At 31.8% G+C, this 18,518-nt stretch overlaps 1 protein-coding gene across 3 annotated transcripts; it reads right to left on the minus strand.

The window, feature by feature from the left end:
* Positions 1-1,478: 1,478 nt before the first annotated feature.
* LOC106078682 (nucleolar protein 14-like) lies at positions 1,479-17,710 on the minus strand. 3 transcript variants are annotated; one of them, XM_013239667.2, is made up of 23 exons: positions 17,531-17,710; positions 15,231-15,318; positions 14,033-14,214; positions 13,385-13,519; positions 13,121-13,262; positions 11,451-11,539; positions 11,070-11,162; positions 10,823-10,906; positions 9,633-9,701; positions 9,131-9,213; positions 7,907-8,240; positions 7,712-7,760; positions 7,467-7,597; positions 6,249-6,473; positions 5,288-5,389; positions 5,012-5,074; positions 4,529-4,613; positions 4,287-4,356; positions 4,085-4,162; positions 3,805-3,949; positions 3,563-3,684; positions 2,593-2,751; positions 1,479-1,620 (listed from the first exon to the last, which is right to left on the minus strand). In XM_013239667.2, exons 3-23 carry the CDS (start codon positions 14,207-14,209, stop codon positions 1,527-1,529), a joined length of 2,529 nt encoding a protein of 842 aa, XP_013095121.2. In that variant the 5' UTR covers positions 14,210-14,214; positions 15,231-15,318; positions 17,531-17,710; the 3' UTR covers positions 1,479-1,526. The 3 variants fall into 3 exon arrangements, with proteins under 3 accessions (XP_013095121.2, XP_013095122.2, XP_013095120.2); XM_013239668.2 differs by lacking the exon at positions 15,231-15,318 and having other exon boundaries at positions 17,543-17,710; XM_013239666.2 differs by lacking the exon at positions 15,231-15,318.
* Between the last annotated feature and the right edge of the window lie 808 nt (positions 17,711-18,518).

Here is an 18,518-nt window from a genome sequence, read left to right on the forward strand (position 1 = left end):
CAATAACTGAATGTAACTTGCAAAATCCTGACTCAGCTAATTAAGAAATACTGGTACCGGTAACTAAAGAAACCTTGAGGGACAAACTATGTCAATACCTGAGATGAACTCCAATTGGTGGCAAGGCTGGAAGGATCAGTCCTCCCGTAGAGCCTTGGCTAGAAACTCTGCTGTTAGGCGTAGTGCCTTCAAGCTCCCATACAGGTCAAGTGACTCTGCAGACAAACTACCCCTCTAAGCTGCGGACACTTGCAAGAGATGCGTCACTGATTCCACCGACTCTCCACAGTGTCGGCAACGGGCATCAAAATTTGGCCGGAACCGGGCAAAATAAGCACCAACAGGGCAGTGCCCCGTTCTACACTGCGCAATGATAGATTGTTCCGACTTTTTAGCCTCCACCATGGATCGTTGCGGTCCGGGCGACGCAAATGCTACCAGACTCCACGGGCTTTGTTGGAGCCATCCCAGGATTTCAACCACTTGTCATGTACCCACTCTCGGATTAATGTCGTTAAACGTACTTGGGGAAAGTCAATACCGATATATAGCTCCACCAATGATCACATATTCACCCTAATATGTCTACTAAATGATCAGAGAGGCCATACCCTTTCACAAGACAAGCTCTAGATAGGACCCCCAAGGGAAGAGGAAACAGCACAGAAATATGTTTTGCTGAGATTTGGATGCAAATGGGTAAGACATGTAGACAGTTGTTGAGACTCGCCCAGAACTGTGATGCCTGTAGGAGGATGGTAGTGGGCCTATGCCCTAGGTGGTACGTACCATAAGCAGAGATGATGTCTACTAAAAATGTGAAGAGATAATTACACTATAATTCTGTCTATAAAATGAACTGTTACTATATTGCTTCCAATACAAACTCAAATAGCTTTAATCAACTTTAAAATCATAATTCTGGAATTAACATGGATTAATAATATAAAGAATCTGACATAAGGGAAAGTGACATGAAATGTATTTATCAACACAAGGGGAATAAATTAAAACAATGGTTAATCAGGAGAGAGAAAAGGCCAACAACTAACTGGAACTGTATTCAGCCAAAGTCTACAATACCTTTTCATATGCTATTACTCATTTGGGGAAAGATACCATCTTTATAACTTTTACAGAAGATAAGCAGACTCGAGTTGAATGACACTAAAACTGTTATACTGAGCATTTAAAAATATTTTCAATGAAAAGCTAGGACAGGAAGCGATCTGAATGGAAAACATGTAGAAGCAGGTCAGGATCTGTTGAAGGTTGTAGTGCCCCTATGATTAATGGATGCAGTCCATATGTTTAGTTGAATTCACATGCTTCTAAGAAGTAGCAGTAGTGATGACATAATGACCAGTTGACTATTTTATCCAAATTTGTTTTTTTTTAAGAATCAGGTGCTCAGCCAATGTGATAGTTCTATAAACTAAAACAAGTCAAGCTAAATTATAAAATAAAATGACACACAATTTGATCATTACATTTTTTATTGAAAATTCACGGTAGAGAATATTTTCTCAATATTTGGCTTTTTTAATGGCCTTGTAATCTCCTTCTTGAGCAGCCAAGTTTTGCAAAAGTGTTTTTGTCTTTCTCTTCCTGTCTGCATCTCTGTGGAAACAAATACATTGAACAATTAGATTTGGAAAATCAAATCAGGGAAAGGACAGTTTTCTTATTACAGGAAAGCTTTAAGTGTTGGTCACCAATTCCTGTTCAATCAAATCTTTCATAAAAAATGTTTATCTGTGATAGTGATTTTTACATTTTCATGTTGAATTTTTAAAAATCTATCAAAACCCATTTCCACCTTGTTTTTAGTTTACTGTCAAGCCCTAGACAATAGGAGGAACATAACATTGAGGCATTGTGAAATTTATCTACGTATTTAAATTGAAATAATTTATGTCACTTATTCTAGATAGACTACAGTTATATGTGTAGTATAGATCTTGTTTTCCATTCATAATGATTCTAATTTAGCTCATTCATATTACTTTCACCTGTATATACTATAATACGCTAATATGACAATAAAAGTTAAAACTCCTGGAACCAATGCAACACTTATGTAGAAAACAGTGTCAACACTTCTTTAAAGCATTTGACACTTTATCTTCCCTTAGCATTATTCTGCTGAATCTAACTTCTTGTACATGTATCAATGATAATTGAACAGAATTTAGTCAACTGATCAACATAAATCTTCTAGAGATATAATAGTGGGACATTATACTAATTAGCCCTTATTCTAACAAATTAAAGCATAAGTAGGTGAAAAGTCAATAAATTATTTGTTCTCATTGAAGATATTTATTTTAATACATTACAATTTGGTAATCAGAATTAAAAATTGAAAAAGAAAAATCTGTTCTAAAATTGTCAAACCTAAACCCATTTTTTGGTCTACTTTACGATAATAAATATAATTCAAAATTTGTATTTCATTTAGAAAAAAAAAAGAAGGGGGGGGGGGGGGAACAAACTATTTTAGATTTCTAAATTATTAAATGAATTACTAAGCTCAACTGCTCAGATAAAAAAAAAAATATAAATTCATTTATCAGTATCAGAGAAACATACTTTTGTAAAACAGTGTCAAGTTGGTGACGTGCAAGAACTTCATTATCTCTCTTGATTTCTCTGATAGCTGCCTTCATCTCTCGTTTGTACTTGTGGGTCAGTCTCTTTTGTTCATTTTCATTTTTGTTGGGTCCCTTCTTCTTGCGTTTACCAGCCCAACTATAATAAATATAAAAAAATATAACCACTTTTTAAAGATAAACTGCTAATACCAACATACTTTTAATAAATGACATATTTATATATAAGCAAGCCTCAGAAAGATAGATTCTAATACTTGATATAACTTAATAAGTCAGCAGAGTTTTGAACAATTTATTGACAGGTTGCAACTGAGCAGTTGCTAAATGATATCCAGTTATAATCATCTCATAATGTCCACTAGCACCCAAAAGTTTATAGAAATAGGCCTTGAGCTTTATGTCATTCAATACAGTACTGTACCCGTTGTAGAGTAGAGGGGAAGTGCTAAAACAGGTACAGTCTCAATTTCATATTCACTCATGATTCAAAAACTTCTTAACCTGTTGTAGACCAGCACCACATGCTGAATTTTAGATTTGGTAAAGATTGGGAGGGGGGGGGGGGGGTGTGCACATTGTTAGAATAAATCCATATATCAGTAAAACAATAGAGAGCAATAAATTAAACCAACTGTGTCATTTTTACACTAAAAGGACATCCATTCTGCTTAAATCAAGACATAAGGTCCATAGAAGTAGGGGGAGTAAATCCACCAATGCTACTATCACTATATTTTTTTTTGTTCAAGGTTAAGTAGTATACACTAAATCAGTAATTGATTCCATCTACCTCCCCTCCCTTTTTTTTTCTCCAATCTGTCAGTACCTAGATAGCATAGTTTTAAATTTTTAAAAATAAATAATTAAACTACTGAGGAGACAGAATAATGCACGGAAATTATAATTTTAGTTCACACTATTCAGAATAAAATGAAAAGGCCCCTCACAATTCTTCTATCTCAGGTTCAAACAGCTTTAGAGGCACAGGTTTCACAGTTGGCGGCTGCATGACTTTTAAAGATTTACTTTCACTAGCTTGAATCAGTTGGATGATTGACTCACATTTATCCTGAGGATATTAATTAAGAGTTCAGAGTTTCAAACTGTCACAGAAACACAAATTATGAGAAAGATAAAATTGAAATATTTGGTGTTGACTATTATCAGCTTAATTCTAAATGTTACCAACCATGACCTCTTGTGGCAGTAAATGCTCAGGAAGTAGGCCTATAATTTCTTGAACAGGTTTCATAACCTGACCCAGCAATGGTAAATCTTTCCACAATGTCAAACAATCTTGAACAAGTACTAAACACTTAAGTAAAGCTTGGCACCTATGAAATAAACAAATTTAATCAACCAACTGATGCATTCATGAGAGTTTCAATCAGAACTATACAACTAAAACTTGAGCTTTCATCAGCAAGTCAGCTAGCCACAAGTTTGTAAAGAAAAAACAATTGCTGTACCTGAACTGATCATTGTTAAGCACATCAGCTGTGGAATTAAGCAGTTCACTTATGGACCAGTCTTGCAATGCCAGGGCACTGAGGATAGAGGCAATTTTTTTTTTAAGAAATAGTATTACCTCATGTGTTTATGTAAGAAAAAGTTAAAAATCAATCATTTAAAAAGAAAATATAATAATAAAATAAGATGAAATGAAATTACCATTTCTGATGAACTTTTAATAGACTAACATTCTTTCCTAAAGCTTGACATGGGGGGAACACTTTCAGCTCTGAACAGAATAAACAAATATTAGAATGAAGAAAACATTTCAAAATTTGTAATGAAAAAAAAAAAACAGTGAAAAAAAGACCACAAAAAATATTTATAAAAAAAAAAACTAATAGATAAAACAAAGCAGATTTGTAGATTTATGTCATACATGTATTGTAAAATAAATCTACCTTTTGACATGTCTGCAGCTAAAAACAAAACTCCATGCAAAAAAGTGACCACTTCAGGAATGTATCTTTTTGACTGATGAACAAACTGAAATGAAAGACAGAGATTATTGGTACTAGCAATTTAAACATTAAAAATAATCAAGAAATTGTTTATTTTAGATATAACTGATAAAATTATTCCCACAACACATCAGAAATATTTGAACAAATAATAACTATGTATATATATAAAAAAAAATTTCTGAAAAAAGACCCTGAACCAATTTGGTGAACTACACACTAATAAAGCAGTGAAGTAAAATTTTATTTTTACAAAATAATTAGCTGTGTGTGAATATTTAATTTACTAAAAAATGACACAAATATTCTGGTTATAGTTCATTGTTATTCTTATTAGAATTAAAATACACAAACTAGTTCTGTAAAATACTGTGTAAATAAAAGAACATTTTTTGTTTGTTCAATTAAAACCTGTACCAGTACCTTGATTGCCAAAGAAGACAAAAATAAACCAGCAACAACATCATGAATGCTCCTTACAGGGGACTGAAAATACAACATTCTTTTGATTATTTTTTAGCATCATAAGAGCAGAAAGTAAAATTATAAAAACAACAACAGGATTTTTTGGTATTTTAAAAAGCTAGCCTGTTCTCACATGCAAATTAGTACTAGCAGTATCAAATAGTCACTTTGTTTTCTAATGTTTTTCTATATTAAGATTGATAACATAGAACTAATGATAGACGAAATACTTGCCTCTGCTAATATTTGTGTAATAAAATGAATGGCAGGAGTTGTAACAGGATGTTTAAAATCTGAAGTTGGGAATAGCAGCTCAACAAGCATTAAATACATCATCTGAAAAACACAAAGTTTGATGTAGCAAATGGAAAGAAAAATACTAGAAATATAAATATAAGAAAATATTTGTTTGTGTTCATTATTTGTCTTCTTGTGTTTGTAAATGATGAAAAGACTTATAGCTCAAATATCTTTTCTTTAAATTTTGATACAGCAGGTTTTCCTATAATTTTGTCAACTGTTATCATCTGAAGAATAAAAATAAATGGATGATCATATATTATTGAATTAATTGGTATTGCTATTATCATTAGATGACTTGGATTAATGGGAGACTACTTGACAGTAAATAATGCAATAAAAGAATTCGGAATAAACTAATATTTGGTAAACAGGTTAATAATGACGATTAGGAAAAAGGATTTAAGCAAACAAATTTAATGCTGGTGTCATAGTCTTTTCACATTGAAAATATTTGCACAAAGTTGATATGTAAACATGCACAAAGAATAGTTCAAATTTATAGACACAATATAAATACATTGAATGAATAAATACACAGTGAAACCTTTGAAATAAGGCTATGAATGTACAACTGAACCCTTGAACCATCTTGCTCCCCTTTATTTATCTAAGTAAAGATCTAGAACAGGGGTGAACAATCCAGAAATAGAAGTAAAATAAAACTTGTTTTTTCTAGCCTGAGGTATCTAGCTTTGCTGGATAAATCTATTGTTTACTCTGGTCAGTGAACAATGTCCCTAGATATTAAAAACGAGCCAGTGAAGGACGTAATCATCTTCTTTCTTGAAGTAACGTCTGTATCATATAAGATAAGACATGACTAATTGTTACAGCTAGTTACTTTAGATTTTCTCAAGTAACAAAATGGAAAACAATAATAAAATTGACTTACAGTGTCTAGTCTAACAAAAGATCCTCTGCCTCCTTTGCTCTGTGCCATGGATGCATATAAATTCTGCCTGTCAACAATTATTTTCTGCAGGCAATTAGCCGTTGACACTGGAAACATCTGAGTCATTTCCCAAAGGTTGACAGTAACAGAGTTTACAAGATGTTTGTCCAGACTTTCTTCTTGAAACAGTTCGCCAAAATACTCCAGTAAGTACACATGAAATTGCTAGATAATGACAACAATAATCTTTTTTATCCATGATGAAATTTGTCTTATAAATGTGCATAACAGGTAACAATACAAGAGCAAATATATGTTCATAAAACTGTTTCTTTTAAACATTACTTGTGAAATTTAAACCAGAAAATTGGATTTTATTCAATGATTTTATTGCCAAGGGAACAAAAGAGTTCTTGTGTCCGTTTGTGATCAGAATCTTGTATCTCCTTTATGATGGAAAAAAGTTGAAAGCCTGCCCCAGAAGGCGTTTTTTATGCTTAAAACTTATATAGCTTTCTTAACAAGTGTATTCTTGAATAGGTGCCCAAGTGCGGTTTGTTTGTCACCAATGAACTTACTAACAGTGTTTAGGATTTTATCAAGTTTATTTCTATATCAACATCAATTAGCATTTTTGTATACCAAAATGAAGCCTTCTTACATTGTTACAAGTTATTTTCTGCAGGTAATTTGACATTTTGGGTTATGATCTAGATAAAGCTACATTTACCTCAAACAACTATTGCTTTCGATTCATTGTTTGGGAACCTCTGATTTGTGTTTTTTGCAAATGATTTCAATCAAGAAGAACATTTCTATATTCTGATATATTCTGAGTGACTAGTATTTGCAGTTTAGATGTTAAATAAAAGGCATGACGATTGAACAAAAAAAGTTAAAAATCAATCATTAAAAAAAAATATATAAATAATAATAAAAAAAAGATGAAATGACCATTTATGATTAACTAAGGGCTCGCAAGACCTTTCTGCAGAGAGGGAGCAGAGTGAAGATAAGAAGAAGAGGTAGACAGAGAAAGAGACAGGAAGACATGAAAGAAAAGACGGGCCTAACATTTAATAAGAGATTCTAGTCAAGGCAAACGATAGAGGAATGGTGGGAGATGGGTTAAAAATCATGTGTGGTGCCCCAAAGGTTCAAAAGACTAAGTGATAGGTAAATGTGAATAAAAACAGCCTATGTTAAAAAGTGACTCGCCTCTAACTTTTCTTTATTTCCTTCAGCCAAACTGGGATGGTGGCACTTTCTTAGCCTGGTGAATATAATGGCCTGTTCCTCTGCACTATGTCCATGGAGGAGAGATTTCAGCTCATTCAGACTTCCAGGAGCTGTGCAAGTAAACATTTTTGGTGTACATCTACTAATGTCTGCTAATTTTCTAGCACTAACTAAAAGTAACAGTAGTAGTCAAATTTTCTATTGTTTTTTTTTGTTTTGTTTACCTGGAATAATGAATGGCAAATCCATTCTCTCCCCTGGTTTTATTGCAATCTAAAAAAAAAACAGCCATAATAAACAAACATTAATTTTCTTTCAAAGGTAATCATTATTATTGTGAATAGTTAGTATTCTATACACACAAATATTTTATAAATAGTCTTGAGCATAGCAAAGAAAACACAAATACACAAACAAACCTTTGGTGTTTTCAGGATAGGCTTCAATTTTTCATCGGCTTTTTTAGCTTTAACATTTGAGGACTTTTTCTGTCCATCTGCTTCAGCTTCACTTTCAGTATCCGAGGCTAAGTCTGAATAGTTATCTGTATCTTCTTCTGAGTCCTCTTCTTCCTCTGTGTCTGAATCATCACCTGACTCAGCCTCATCTTCATTTTCTTCCTCAGTTCCATCACTGTCATTATCTGTATGTGAATCCTCCTCCTCCTCCTCGTTGCTTTCATCTTTATCCTGCTCAACATTAGCTCCATCAATGCTAAAGGATACCAAGGGCCTGGGTTTCTCAACAGCAAATCTGTAAATATTGTTTTTTAATTATTATTATCAATGGATTCTAAAAGAAAATACCTAAAAACAAAATTCTATTTAAAGTTTGATTCTAACATAAACAATATTCATCTATAAATCTGTAAATTCATCTAACAAGTAGCCCATTAGAACACATTAGGATTGAAATGATTCTTTTGTTTTAGTAATAACACAGGAGACATAAAGAAAAGTTGCTTTTTGTTTAAGTTTCATTAAAAAATCAAACATATTTTGAAAATGCTATTTTTGGGATAGAACTCTTTTGCTGTAAATGAAAATTATATATATATATATATATATATATATATATATATATAAATAAACTAAATGCTAAATGTATTTGAAAGTGCACCAACTACCACAGAGTTTTGAAATGTAATATTTTGTTTTAGGAAACTAATTATGGATATTGCATGAATATACATATATACAAATTTTCTAAAGTAAGATCTCTAAGGCAGTTTGTGTTTTTATGCTATCTTGCCTCTAATCATCACACAGTGAGAGTACAACTGAAATACAGATGCCACCATAACTATTTTTATTTGTTGCATAGAATAGTTTACATGCCAATAAACTTTTTTTTTAAATTGATAAATCTGAACTTTGATGGGAACTTCTCGCATAAAGTGAGATGCATATATCAAACTGAACAAGATAAATCATGGGTACCAAATGTGCTAAAAACATTCCAACAAAAACATTTCAAATAGAATTAAAGATGCACTTAGAATTACATAAGTGTTCTATTATATATCATTGTGCGAAAATAATAAATCTTAGACATTCTCATCTTTGCTTTAATCAAAACAGCTTGGGATTTTCAAAGGTCTATACTTGCAAACCAAAACATGTTTTTTTTGGAACAGAACATACCCATCACATAAATCATCAGCAGACGTGTGGTCCCTCTTTGAAGAACTCTGTGCATCACCTTTCATCCTAGCAATTCTTTCTGCCTGTTAGAATTGTGGTAAAATAATTTATTACATGTACATAAATAAAGAAAAAAAAAAGGTACCCCCTTTCAGAGTTTACAAATGATATAAAGCTCATCTGTTTCTATGGCCAATGATTAACAAGGGTGTCATTTGGCCAAGCGCCTTTTTTTTTCCAAGCATATGTCAGGTACCCATTAGGGCTATGTAGACTCAGTGCGCCATAAAAATCCTGAAATTCAAAATCCCAGTCTTTACCAGATTTCGAATGGAAAAGAAGCCAAGAGCATAAGCCACCATGCCCCAGATATATGATAGCCTTCAAATAAAATAATACTAATCGAAGAAATTCCGTCTAGCTATTCTGTTTCAAAAATAGAGTGACAAAATACCCTGTCCTCTCCATCATAATATTTAAAGTAACAAATGCTGTAACTTACCTCTAGCTGTTTTAATTTCTCTATTTCTTCCTTGGCTTTTTCTTCTTCAGTTTTTAATTTATCAGTCGCCTAAATAAAATCATCCAAAAAATTTTCAACAAAGTTTTTTTTTTTAAAGCATAATATTTCATATTAAAAACACAAGAACCATTTACTGAATTAAAACTGATCAATGTTTCTATTTTCCTAAATTGTGTAAGTCTATTTTTAACCAAACAAATACAAAGAATTCTTTTTTTTTTTAAAGATGAAAACAACCAATTTAATAAAAGCTCTGTCCTTTTTCAATATAAACCTCCCATTTTTTTCCCTCAAATTGACGCTGCTATACTTTTTTATTATTCAAAAAAGTTTTTTGGTAGAGTTCCCCCTTTCAGACATAGGGCAGATGATGTAAAGGTTATCTGTTTCTGTGGCCCACTGTTAACGAGGGTGTCATGTGGCCAGTACAACGACTAACCCCCTTTACTTTTCCCCAACTAATGTCAGGTACCCATTAGAGCTGGGTGAACTCAGAGCCACCCAAAGATCCCAAAAAATCCCAGTCTTCACATGGATTTGAACCCAGGACCACCAGTTTGGAAGCCAAGCGTTTTACCGCTCAGCCACTGTACCTCCTTTTTTTTTATTCAAAGACCATGCTATTGGTAAGACATGCATGAATAATATTCCCTTTATTGGGTAACTATTGAAAATTCTAAATAACAAATGTTTGATCTATGTAGTTTTAAAGTTGCATTGAATATGTTTAATTAATAAGAAGTTGTCTTTAAGTCAGAAGAAACAGGAAGACAGTAGTATTTAAAATGGCTATACAGCTGTAGCTGGTGCATACATAAAAATTGGGACTCAAATGTATGATGTACCCAAGTCTTTTTAGAGTTCATTAACAATTACAACAGTGGAAGAAAAAATTTCATATATTATTCAAATCACTCACAAAGGATTTGTATAAAATATTTGAACTTGGTACAATTCTCTTTTGAACAGAGGACGTGAAATTATGAAGCAACCAAGAAGACATTGCCATTAATGTCAAAGCTAAATATTAAAATTGTGTTCACTATATCTGATGTTTAGTTAGGTCAGGAAAAATGACTGTCAGCCAGTTTTGTGTGAAACTTTAGCAGCAATGAAAAGAAATTAGGGTAGATGTTTAAATATCATTATAATTTTGTTTCTATGCTTACTCCGTCAGACTTTTGGCTCATAACCAGTGTATGGAACAACTGCATGAAATTTGAAACTTTGCCTTTATTCAGCTGATTGTCTCTCTGTTGCATATGAAACAAAAAACAACAACAAATTAACTAATAAATAAATATATTTATACATATAAAAAAAAGTAAATAATTAAAGTGTAAGCAAAAAAAAAATGTTCAACACAAAACTAAAACAAGTACAAAAACAAGACACTCCATAGTCTGTGCTACATACCACTGGGTTCAGTGTTGTCACGATGCTCTTCCAGCTTTTATCTAGCTCATTTGTTGTCTCTAATGTCTTTTCTTTTTCTGCTTGACGTTCAAACTGGTTCACAAAATTATAGAATGGTTACTTTAATTGACTAAGTAAAAATTTTTTTATATACAATAAATATTTTTTAAACAGTTCTTAATTTATATTATCAGAAACATTCTTTAGCATTTGTACATGGCTTATATTAACAAAGGCTTAGAAAATTATTTTGGAAAGCTAAAAAATATAATTAGGATAAATAATTAAAAAAGGATAAAATCATTAATCTGCATCAGAAAGTGCAAATATAAAAAAAATTAGAACAGAATTTACTTTAAAAGTTGTTCATTTAAAACAAACCTTATGTTTTTTAGATTCAGCTATAACTTCTTTCATTTTATCTTTCCATGAAACACTGTCATTAGTGAAACCACCAAACTGAAGATCACCTACAGAAAAAAAAATTGACAAAGATACTAGGCATGAATATTCATTAGATCTCTGTGGAGGTCATGTGATATTCCCCACCATTATCTTGACATCGGTAAATAAAAAAAATGCCCACAGTTAGGATAGACTGTCGGAAGATCACAAACAAGCTGAATCTCAAAAAAAAAATTTACTTGCTTGAAAGCATTAGAATAAAGCTCTTAATTTAAAATTAATAAAATAAAACATTTTTCAGCTTCATAGTTCCACATAGATTTTTTTTTTCATGCACTGTTTAAAGAAAAGCAATAACCAAAAGCCAGGTGTCAATAAGGCAGACCATGAGCTCAGTGGCTTGATGATGTAGAGGCAGAGCTACAACAGCTAAAGAGTCAGAGTGTGGAGACAAAAGCTCAGGATAGATCAGAATGGAAAGATGTGCTAGAGCAGGCCAGGGCCCTCCCTCCATGGGCTGAAGTGCCACTGGGATGGATGGATGTTGAACAGAAAAAGAAGTAGCCTTATGTTGGCATCTAGGTTAAAAAAAAAAAAAAAAAAGCAATAATTCATAGCACTAGTATGAGGCTCTCTATTTAAGAAAGTATTGAAAACTCATTATTTCATATTAAATAATTTGCTTTTTTAAATAATTATTCCATATAGTCGAGACATCTTTTTGTGTGTGTGTGTGCAATGCTAAATAAATATGTATATTTTTTATATTTCTATTTAATTATTTATGTAAAGTACCCCCTTTGACTGCAATATATGGGGCAGATGATGTTAAGGTCATCTGTTTCTTTGGCCAACAGTTCACAAGCAGGGTGTCATGGCCAGCACAGAGACTTTCCACAACTAAAGTCAGGTACCCAAAAGAGTTGGGTGGACTTAGGAGCATCATTAAAACCCAAGTCATCACCAAAGATTTAAACCTAGGACCTCTTGCTTCTGAAGCATATCACTAATACTCAGCCAACATGCCCCCACACAATTTACAATTATATAAATTTAAAGAAAAACATTTTTTTATTAGTAAAAAGTGTTTCTAAATTTTAAAATTAAACATAGGAGTCTTGTATAACAGTGCAGTTACTGGTAAAATCATTGCTAGTGTAATAGTAATAATAATATTAACCCGATGGCGCTTATTTGCGTTTTGAAAAATCCTGTAATTTGCCTACCTAGAGGGAAATACCTATAATATAAATTAAAAACAAAAAACGTTAATATGTAAAACAGAATACTAATAAATTTAATAAGCAACTTTAAAATATTGAAAAATATGTCTACTTTCAAATAATATATATACTTTTAATACCTTTAAAAAAAATAGCAAGTTTAAACAATACTCAATTTCCCAGCTGGAGGCAAATACACTGGATAAACTAAACATATCAGTTTTCACTATTAAAAAAAAAGTCTACACGCTCTCGTACTGAACGAGACATGATGAGCTCTTCTTAATGGAAAGTTTTTAAAAAATAATAATAGTGTCCCAACACACCTTACTGCATTCTAATTCCATAAAGCATGCATCATATCGCAATAGGTGCTATTGGGTTAGTATAAGAATACAAACTGTATCATATAGTATAACAAACCTGTTTTAAGATTTTTAGAGGCGTCATCATCATCAGACTCACTACCAATGGTATCCTGCAAGTTCTCAGCTAGAGACTGACCGTAGTGAGTTAGTACCACTTCTTCTTCATTCAAATTAAAATCACTCTTTCGAATTTGTTTCTGAATGTATTTGAATGAAATGATGACAAATAGAATAAATATAAATGAGATTTTATTTTACAATTCTACAAGAAAAACTTATATTGAAGTGGTCTGCAAGCAAAAAAAAAAAAAATTATTACCTTCTTCTCCATTGCAAATCTCTGAACCATCTTTTCATCAGCTGTGAGGTTGGAATCATTCTCTCCAAATCGTTTGTCATGCAATAAATTGGACTTTTTCATATGATGAAGTTCTCTAAGCAGTGTATCTTTACGCTAGCATTAAAACAGAATAATTGAAAGATGACTATGGAAGGCTTATAAAGGATTGTTATGGAATGCAAAATAAAAAACCATTAATATTATTTTAGGAATCAATAAGTATACAGTCTAATCTGGTCAATTGGGCCAGCCACTTATTCTGACTGAATCCTTGTGTAATGAAACAAATCATATTATACATTCAAACCCAAATGAGACCAAACAATTATTAGGACCAAAACTTTCGTGTCCTGATGCAACCCAATTAACCAAATTCAACAGTATTACAATCTAAAAATATTTCTAAAGGTTGAGGATTATGGTTAAATCTGAATGTTGTTAGAAGACCAAGTGATAACTTTTGTTTAATATTTGATCCATAATGTAGAATCATATACAAAAAAAGGGTTAAAGAAAACAAAATTACAAATTATCTTAAAATAAGATTTACCCCTCAGTTGTGGCACATTTAATCAAGAAATGAATCTAAATATATATCTTTAGCCTAGAAACAATAAAATGTCTAACCTTTTTGACAGCTTTTGATCTAGATACTCCAGGCAAGCCTTTTTCCCATTTCTGTAGCTTTCTATTCACTACTGAGCTTTTCACTTTGTTGATTTTAACTTCAAATGGATTTTGTGCCTGCTTGCTCTTTGCCTTCTGTTTGTTTCTAACTTTATCAGCTAATCCCTTTTTGCCCATTGAGACTAAAAATATAAAAAGTATAGTCGGTCAGTCAGGTCTTGTAAGTCTTAAAGTTACTGTCTCTTTTAAATAGATCCAGACCAAATGATAATGTAATAACTATTAAACCTTAAACCTAGATCTAGAACAAATAGAATCTAATGTCCTTAGAATTTAATACTAACTGAATGTTTTGTATAATTATTGCGTTATATCAAATGTGGAATTACAATATCCATAGATGACATGTTTCTATTTACAGTGTTGACATTTTAAAAAAGGATTTGAAATCTGATTACAATGTATTTTGCTTTTTTTTATAGACTATCAATGCATCAAATAAAAAAACTGCCAAGAATGGTTGGAAGCGTGGCTGAAAAAGGAGGAGCGTTAGGCATAGGGCATGATAGGGCTAGTTTTCCTTGTTGACCTCCAGTCATTAAAGGACTATTAGATGATTCATCTCATACAGCACTTTTTCATGTGACTGTAGAGATCTATTCTGTCCGCATGTAACGCAGGTTAAGGTGGTGTTTGCTTTGGTGGTAGAGGAACCAGACATTTTTCATTTGGCATGCTTTTCTTGCAGAGATGTGGCTAATGCTATTTCGCCATCCATCTATAGATTTCTTTGTCACTACAGTACACATAGTGTCATCTAGTGCTATGTCTTCCCAATAGTCAACATCTACTGCTTTGAGGTTCAGTTTGATTACATCTACATATTGGAGGTGGAAATGACCTAGCTAGCACAGCCAGTGCTATCTAATTCTGAGGGTGGTAAAGGTGCTGGGAAGATTTCTCTGAGCGAGTATTTGAGTGTTGTAACACTTTCTTTCTTGCCATGTGATTTTCAGGATCCTCCAAAGCCACAGGCAACACAAGGGAAATTAATTTATTTTTATAATTTATTCTTGCTAGAGTTACTCAGAAATCTAGATTCTACTTCTACTCTAGTTCTACACTAGAATCTAGATTAGATATGATCTATACTACATTTACTAATGATCTAGACTTATAATTATAAACTTATACTTACATGATTTTGTAACTTTCTCTTTGACAAGTTGAAGTTTCACTTATAGATCTATAGTTTGTTTTGGTACTAGATGTAACTAGACTTAAGACTATATTATTTTATTAGTATATTATATTATTAATATCACCTAGACCTAGAATGAGTAGAATTCTAAATGTACAAATCTAAATCTAGATACTACTAGATCTAGAGTAAGCTCTTATATTTGGGACACCCCATCAAATTCTCCTTCGCTGAAAGCATCCTTTTTTAGTTTGTAATTCATTTATTTTTATGTTTGGAGCAAAAAATTGAAGTTTTAGGACTGCGCATGTCCAATTTTAGATAAGTTCCACTATTTTTGTTCCATTTTTCCAAAGCAGATGGCATTTTTTTTAGATTCTCTGGAACCATGTATGTAAAGCTATTGTTTTAACCTCCCCCGGCAATTCACACCCATATAAGGATGAGGGCTATATTATGAGCCCGTTTGATCGTAGGCTGACGAGCATATCAAAATAAGCTTCCACTCATCTTTAGAAAGACATTCCAATCACATTTATACTGTTAGCTGTTAAAGAAAATTAAAAGAGGAGGTGTCCTAACGAATAATGAATTTAACTCATTCTCCCTTCATTGGACATGGCAAAATCTTAGTTAGAAATATTATTATTTTAGCTTTTATTATTATTATAGCTTATATATATATGGCTACTTTCATGCTTATAGCATGCTCAGAGCGCTTTTGGTCCAATCTCATTTGTGGACCGGTTGGGAGGGGGGGGATGTATCCAGGAGTTGGTTTTCCGTGCTGCCTTTAGGCGCTCAGTAAGCACATATTATTGGGTTTAATAAATCTATGATTTGTTCAATGAATAAACATGACCTAGATCGAAGTATCTAGAATATATAATTTATGAATGAAATAAAATAAAGTGTGGGCTGCTTATTGAAGCCAGAGACCATGCCTACTGCAGGTCATCACACCAGATGAGCTGGCGGCGAGGAGAGTGAGGTATACACTAAGCATGTAGTGTCACAACCTATTAAACAGGCAGTGGGGGAAAGAGTCATAAGAAAAAATTATAAGCATCTATGGTGGGTGTTAAGGTGCAACAAAACGAACATCCAAATTCTGAAAACAACAAGAGGGTCCTTGGATGGGAATAAAAGAGAGAGAGAGAGAGAGAATACATCTAGTTGAAAATGTCATGTTTATTAAATTATAATAATTAGTTTATAGATCTATAATCTATTAGATTTATTTCTGTCTTTCTACAAATAGATTATATCCTATAGTATATAATATATATAAATAAATAAACTATAAATGACATATATATATATATAATATCTATATTATATATATATACAGAGAGAGAGAGAGAATATGAGGCAATAGATTATAAATAAATATTGCAGAAGTGAATCTACTTCTTTTTAAATTAATGCAACCTAAATAATTTTTAATTAACACAGATTATATAATTTATTAGCTATTACATAGTGGTGTTCAGCGACGGTGCTCAGTGTCCAATGAAGGGGAAAGCACAAAAACTGTGTTCAGCATAATAGGAGAATAAAGTGACCCAATTTTTTTAAAATCTTGACTATGAGTAGTAATACATAGGACTAGGAACGCATATATATATATTTTTATTGTCCATTAGTTGAAAAATAAGAATCTGCTTTCAGTTTTTTTGTAAGTTAAACCTTCACCAAATAAAATAAAATTTAAAAAAATTTGGCCTAGTTCCCAAAGTCAGTGTTCAGATATGAGAATCTACAATAGATCTAATTCAAATTAGTTCTTAAAAAGTGACTTAGTCTTAGAATCTACCACTACCAATCACACTCCACTGAATGAAGTCACTGTTCATAATCATAATTACTGTGTGAAGTGTGTCTGTGTGTGGCTGTTGTAGTGTTGTTACTCAGAGTTACTGTTAGTGACTCGACTCTAGTATAGATTTAGGTCTAGATCTAGTAGTAGATTCTAAGTAGATCTAGTTAAATCTAGTAGTAGTACTGAGAGTAGTACTCAGTCTCAGTAGTTAATCATTTACTGTGTTAGTTAAAGTTTAATAAATAATAGTTACTCAATGAGTCAATATAGATTCTAATTATATATTAATTAATTATTATTATATTTAATTATATATACTAATATAGATCTAGATTTAGATCTAACTCTAACATTCATAACATTGAAATTGATTCACTATTCACATTCATGAATGATATAAAATAATAAATAATTGACATTAATTATTAATGATTAATTATGATTCACATAACTTTTAGACCTCTTTAGTACTTACTGACAGACTTACTCAACTTGATTCTTGAACTTTTACAACTTACTAAGCAAGACTAAGTACTAAGTAAGTTTAAATTTACTTTACTTAGTTTATACTATAGTTACTATTAATTAATTAATTGACTCTTGTTCAATTTAATCCTCTTGACATCGTGGAATAACGTTTATCGTTTCGTTACTTAGACTAAGGATGTAATTTTTACATTACTGATCACTGACCTTTAAAAAAGAAAGAACTGACATATATAAATCGGAATATTCACATTTTTACCATATATAGACTATGATTTTTACTCAACTCACTCTTGTCAAGTAGGCTAAAATATTCTATATTTCTCCCACACACAATTTCGGATCAAGCTGAAATTTTGCACCATTATTTCTTGTACCTGACAAAACAAGAATCAATACAAAAATTAAACAAATATTTAATTAACTATTGTTAATTACTTTGTTTGGTATCGAACAAAATGGAAAGAAATCGTACTTTGCAGATGAGGTGGTATAACTTAATAATAAGTTGAATTAGTGATTTATTAGTCTCATTTTTACATTATATAGATAAATAGGTCGCCGCTTAAAATTACACTGTGTTTATAAGTGTATTGGTTTGAGCCCTCGATCGAGTTAAAATTAAAGTTGTACAACTTTTTTAAAAATGCATTTTAAAAGCAACAACGGTAACATTGACGCAGATAGGGCCTACCGCCCCTTCTTTCTTTCTCCCCCTTTTCCAACTGGTCCAGACAAGTGATATCTTCATAACGCACCGAGAAATCTAAAAGTATGACATTGCGCTAAACTAAAATATTTTTTATCGCACAGTTTTATTATTTTTAGTCTTGATCTATTGCAAATTTATTAACATACAAACTAATCGATACAATTACAATTAATATCAGCTTTTTATAAATAATTATTTTTGTATATTTTCTTTCTTTGTACTTCGATCTTAATAAGCGTTTCTCAAACTTGATATATCTAGATTT

The sequence above is a fragment of the Biomphalaria glabrata genome, chromosome 1, assembly GCF_947242115.1.
Source record: "Biomphalaria glabrata chromosome 1, xgBioGlab47.1, whole genome shotgun sequence".
Lineage (NCBI taxonomy): Eukaryota > Metazoa > Mollusca > Gastropoda > Planorbidae > Biomphalaria > Biomphalaria glabrata.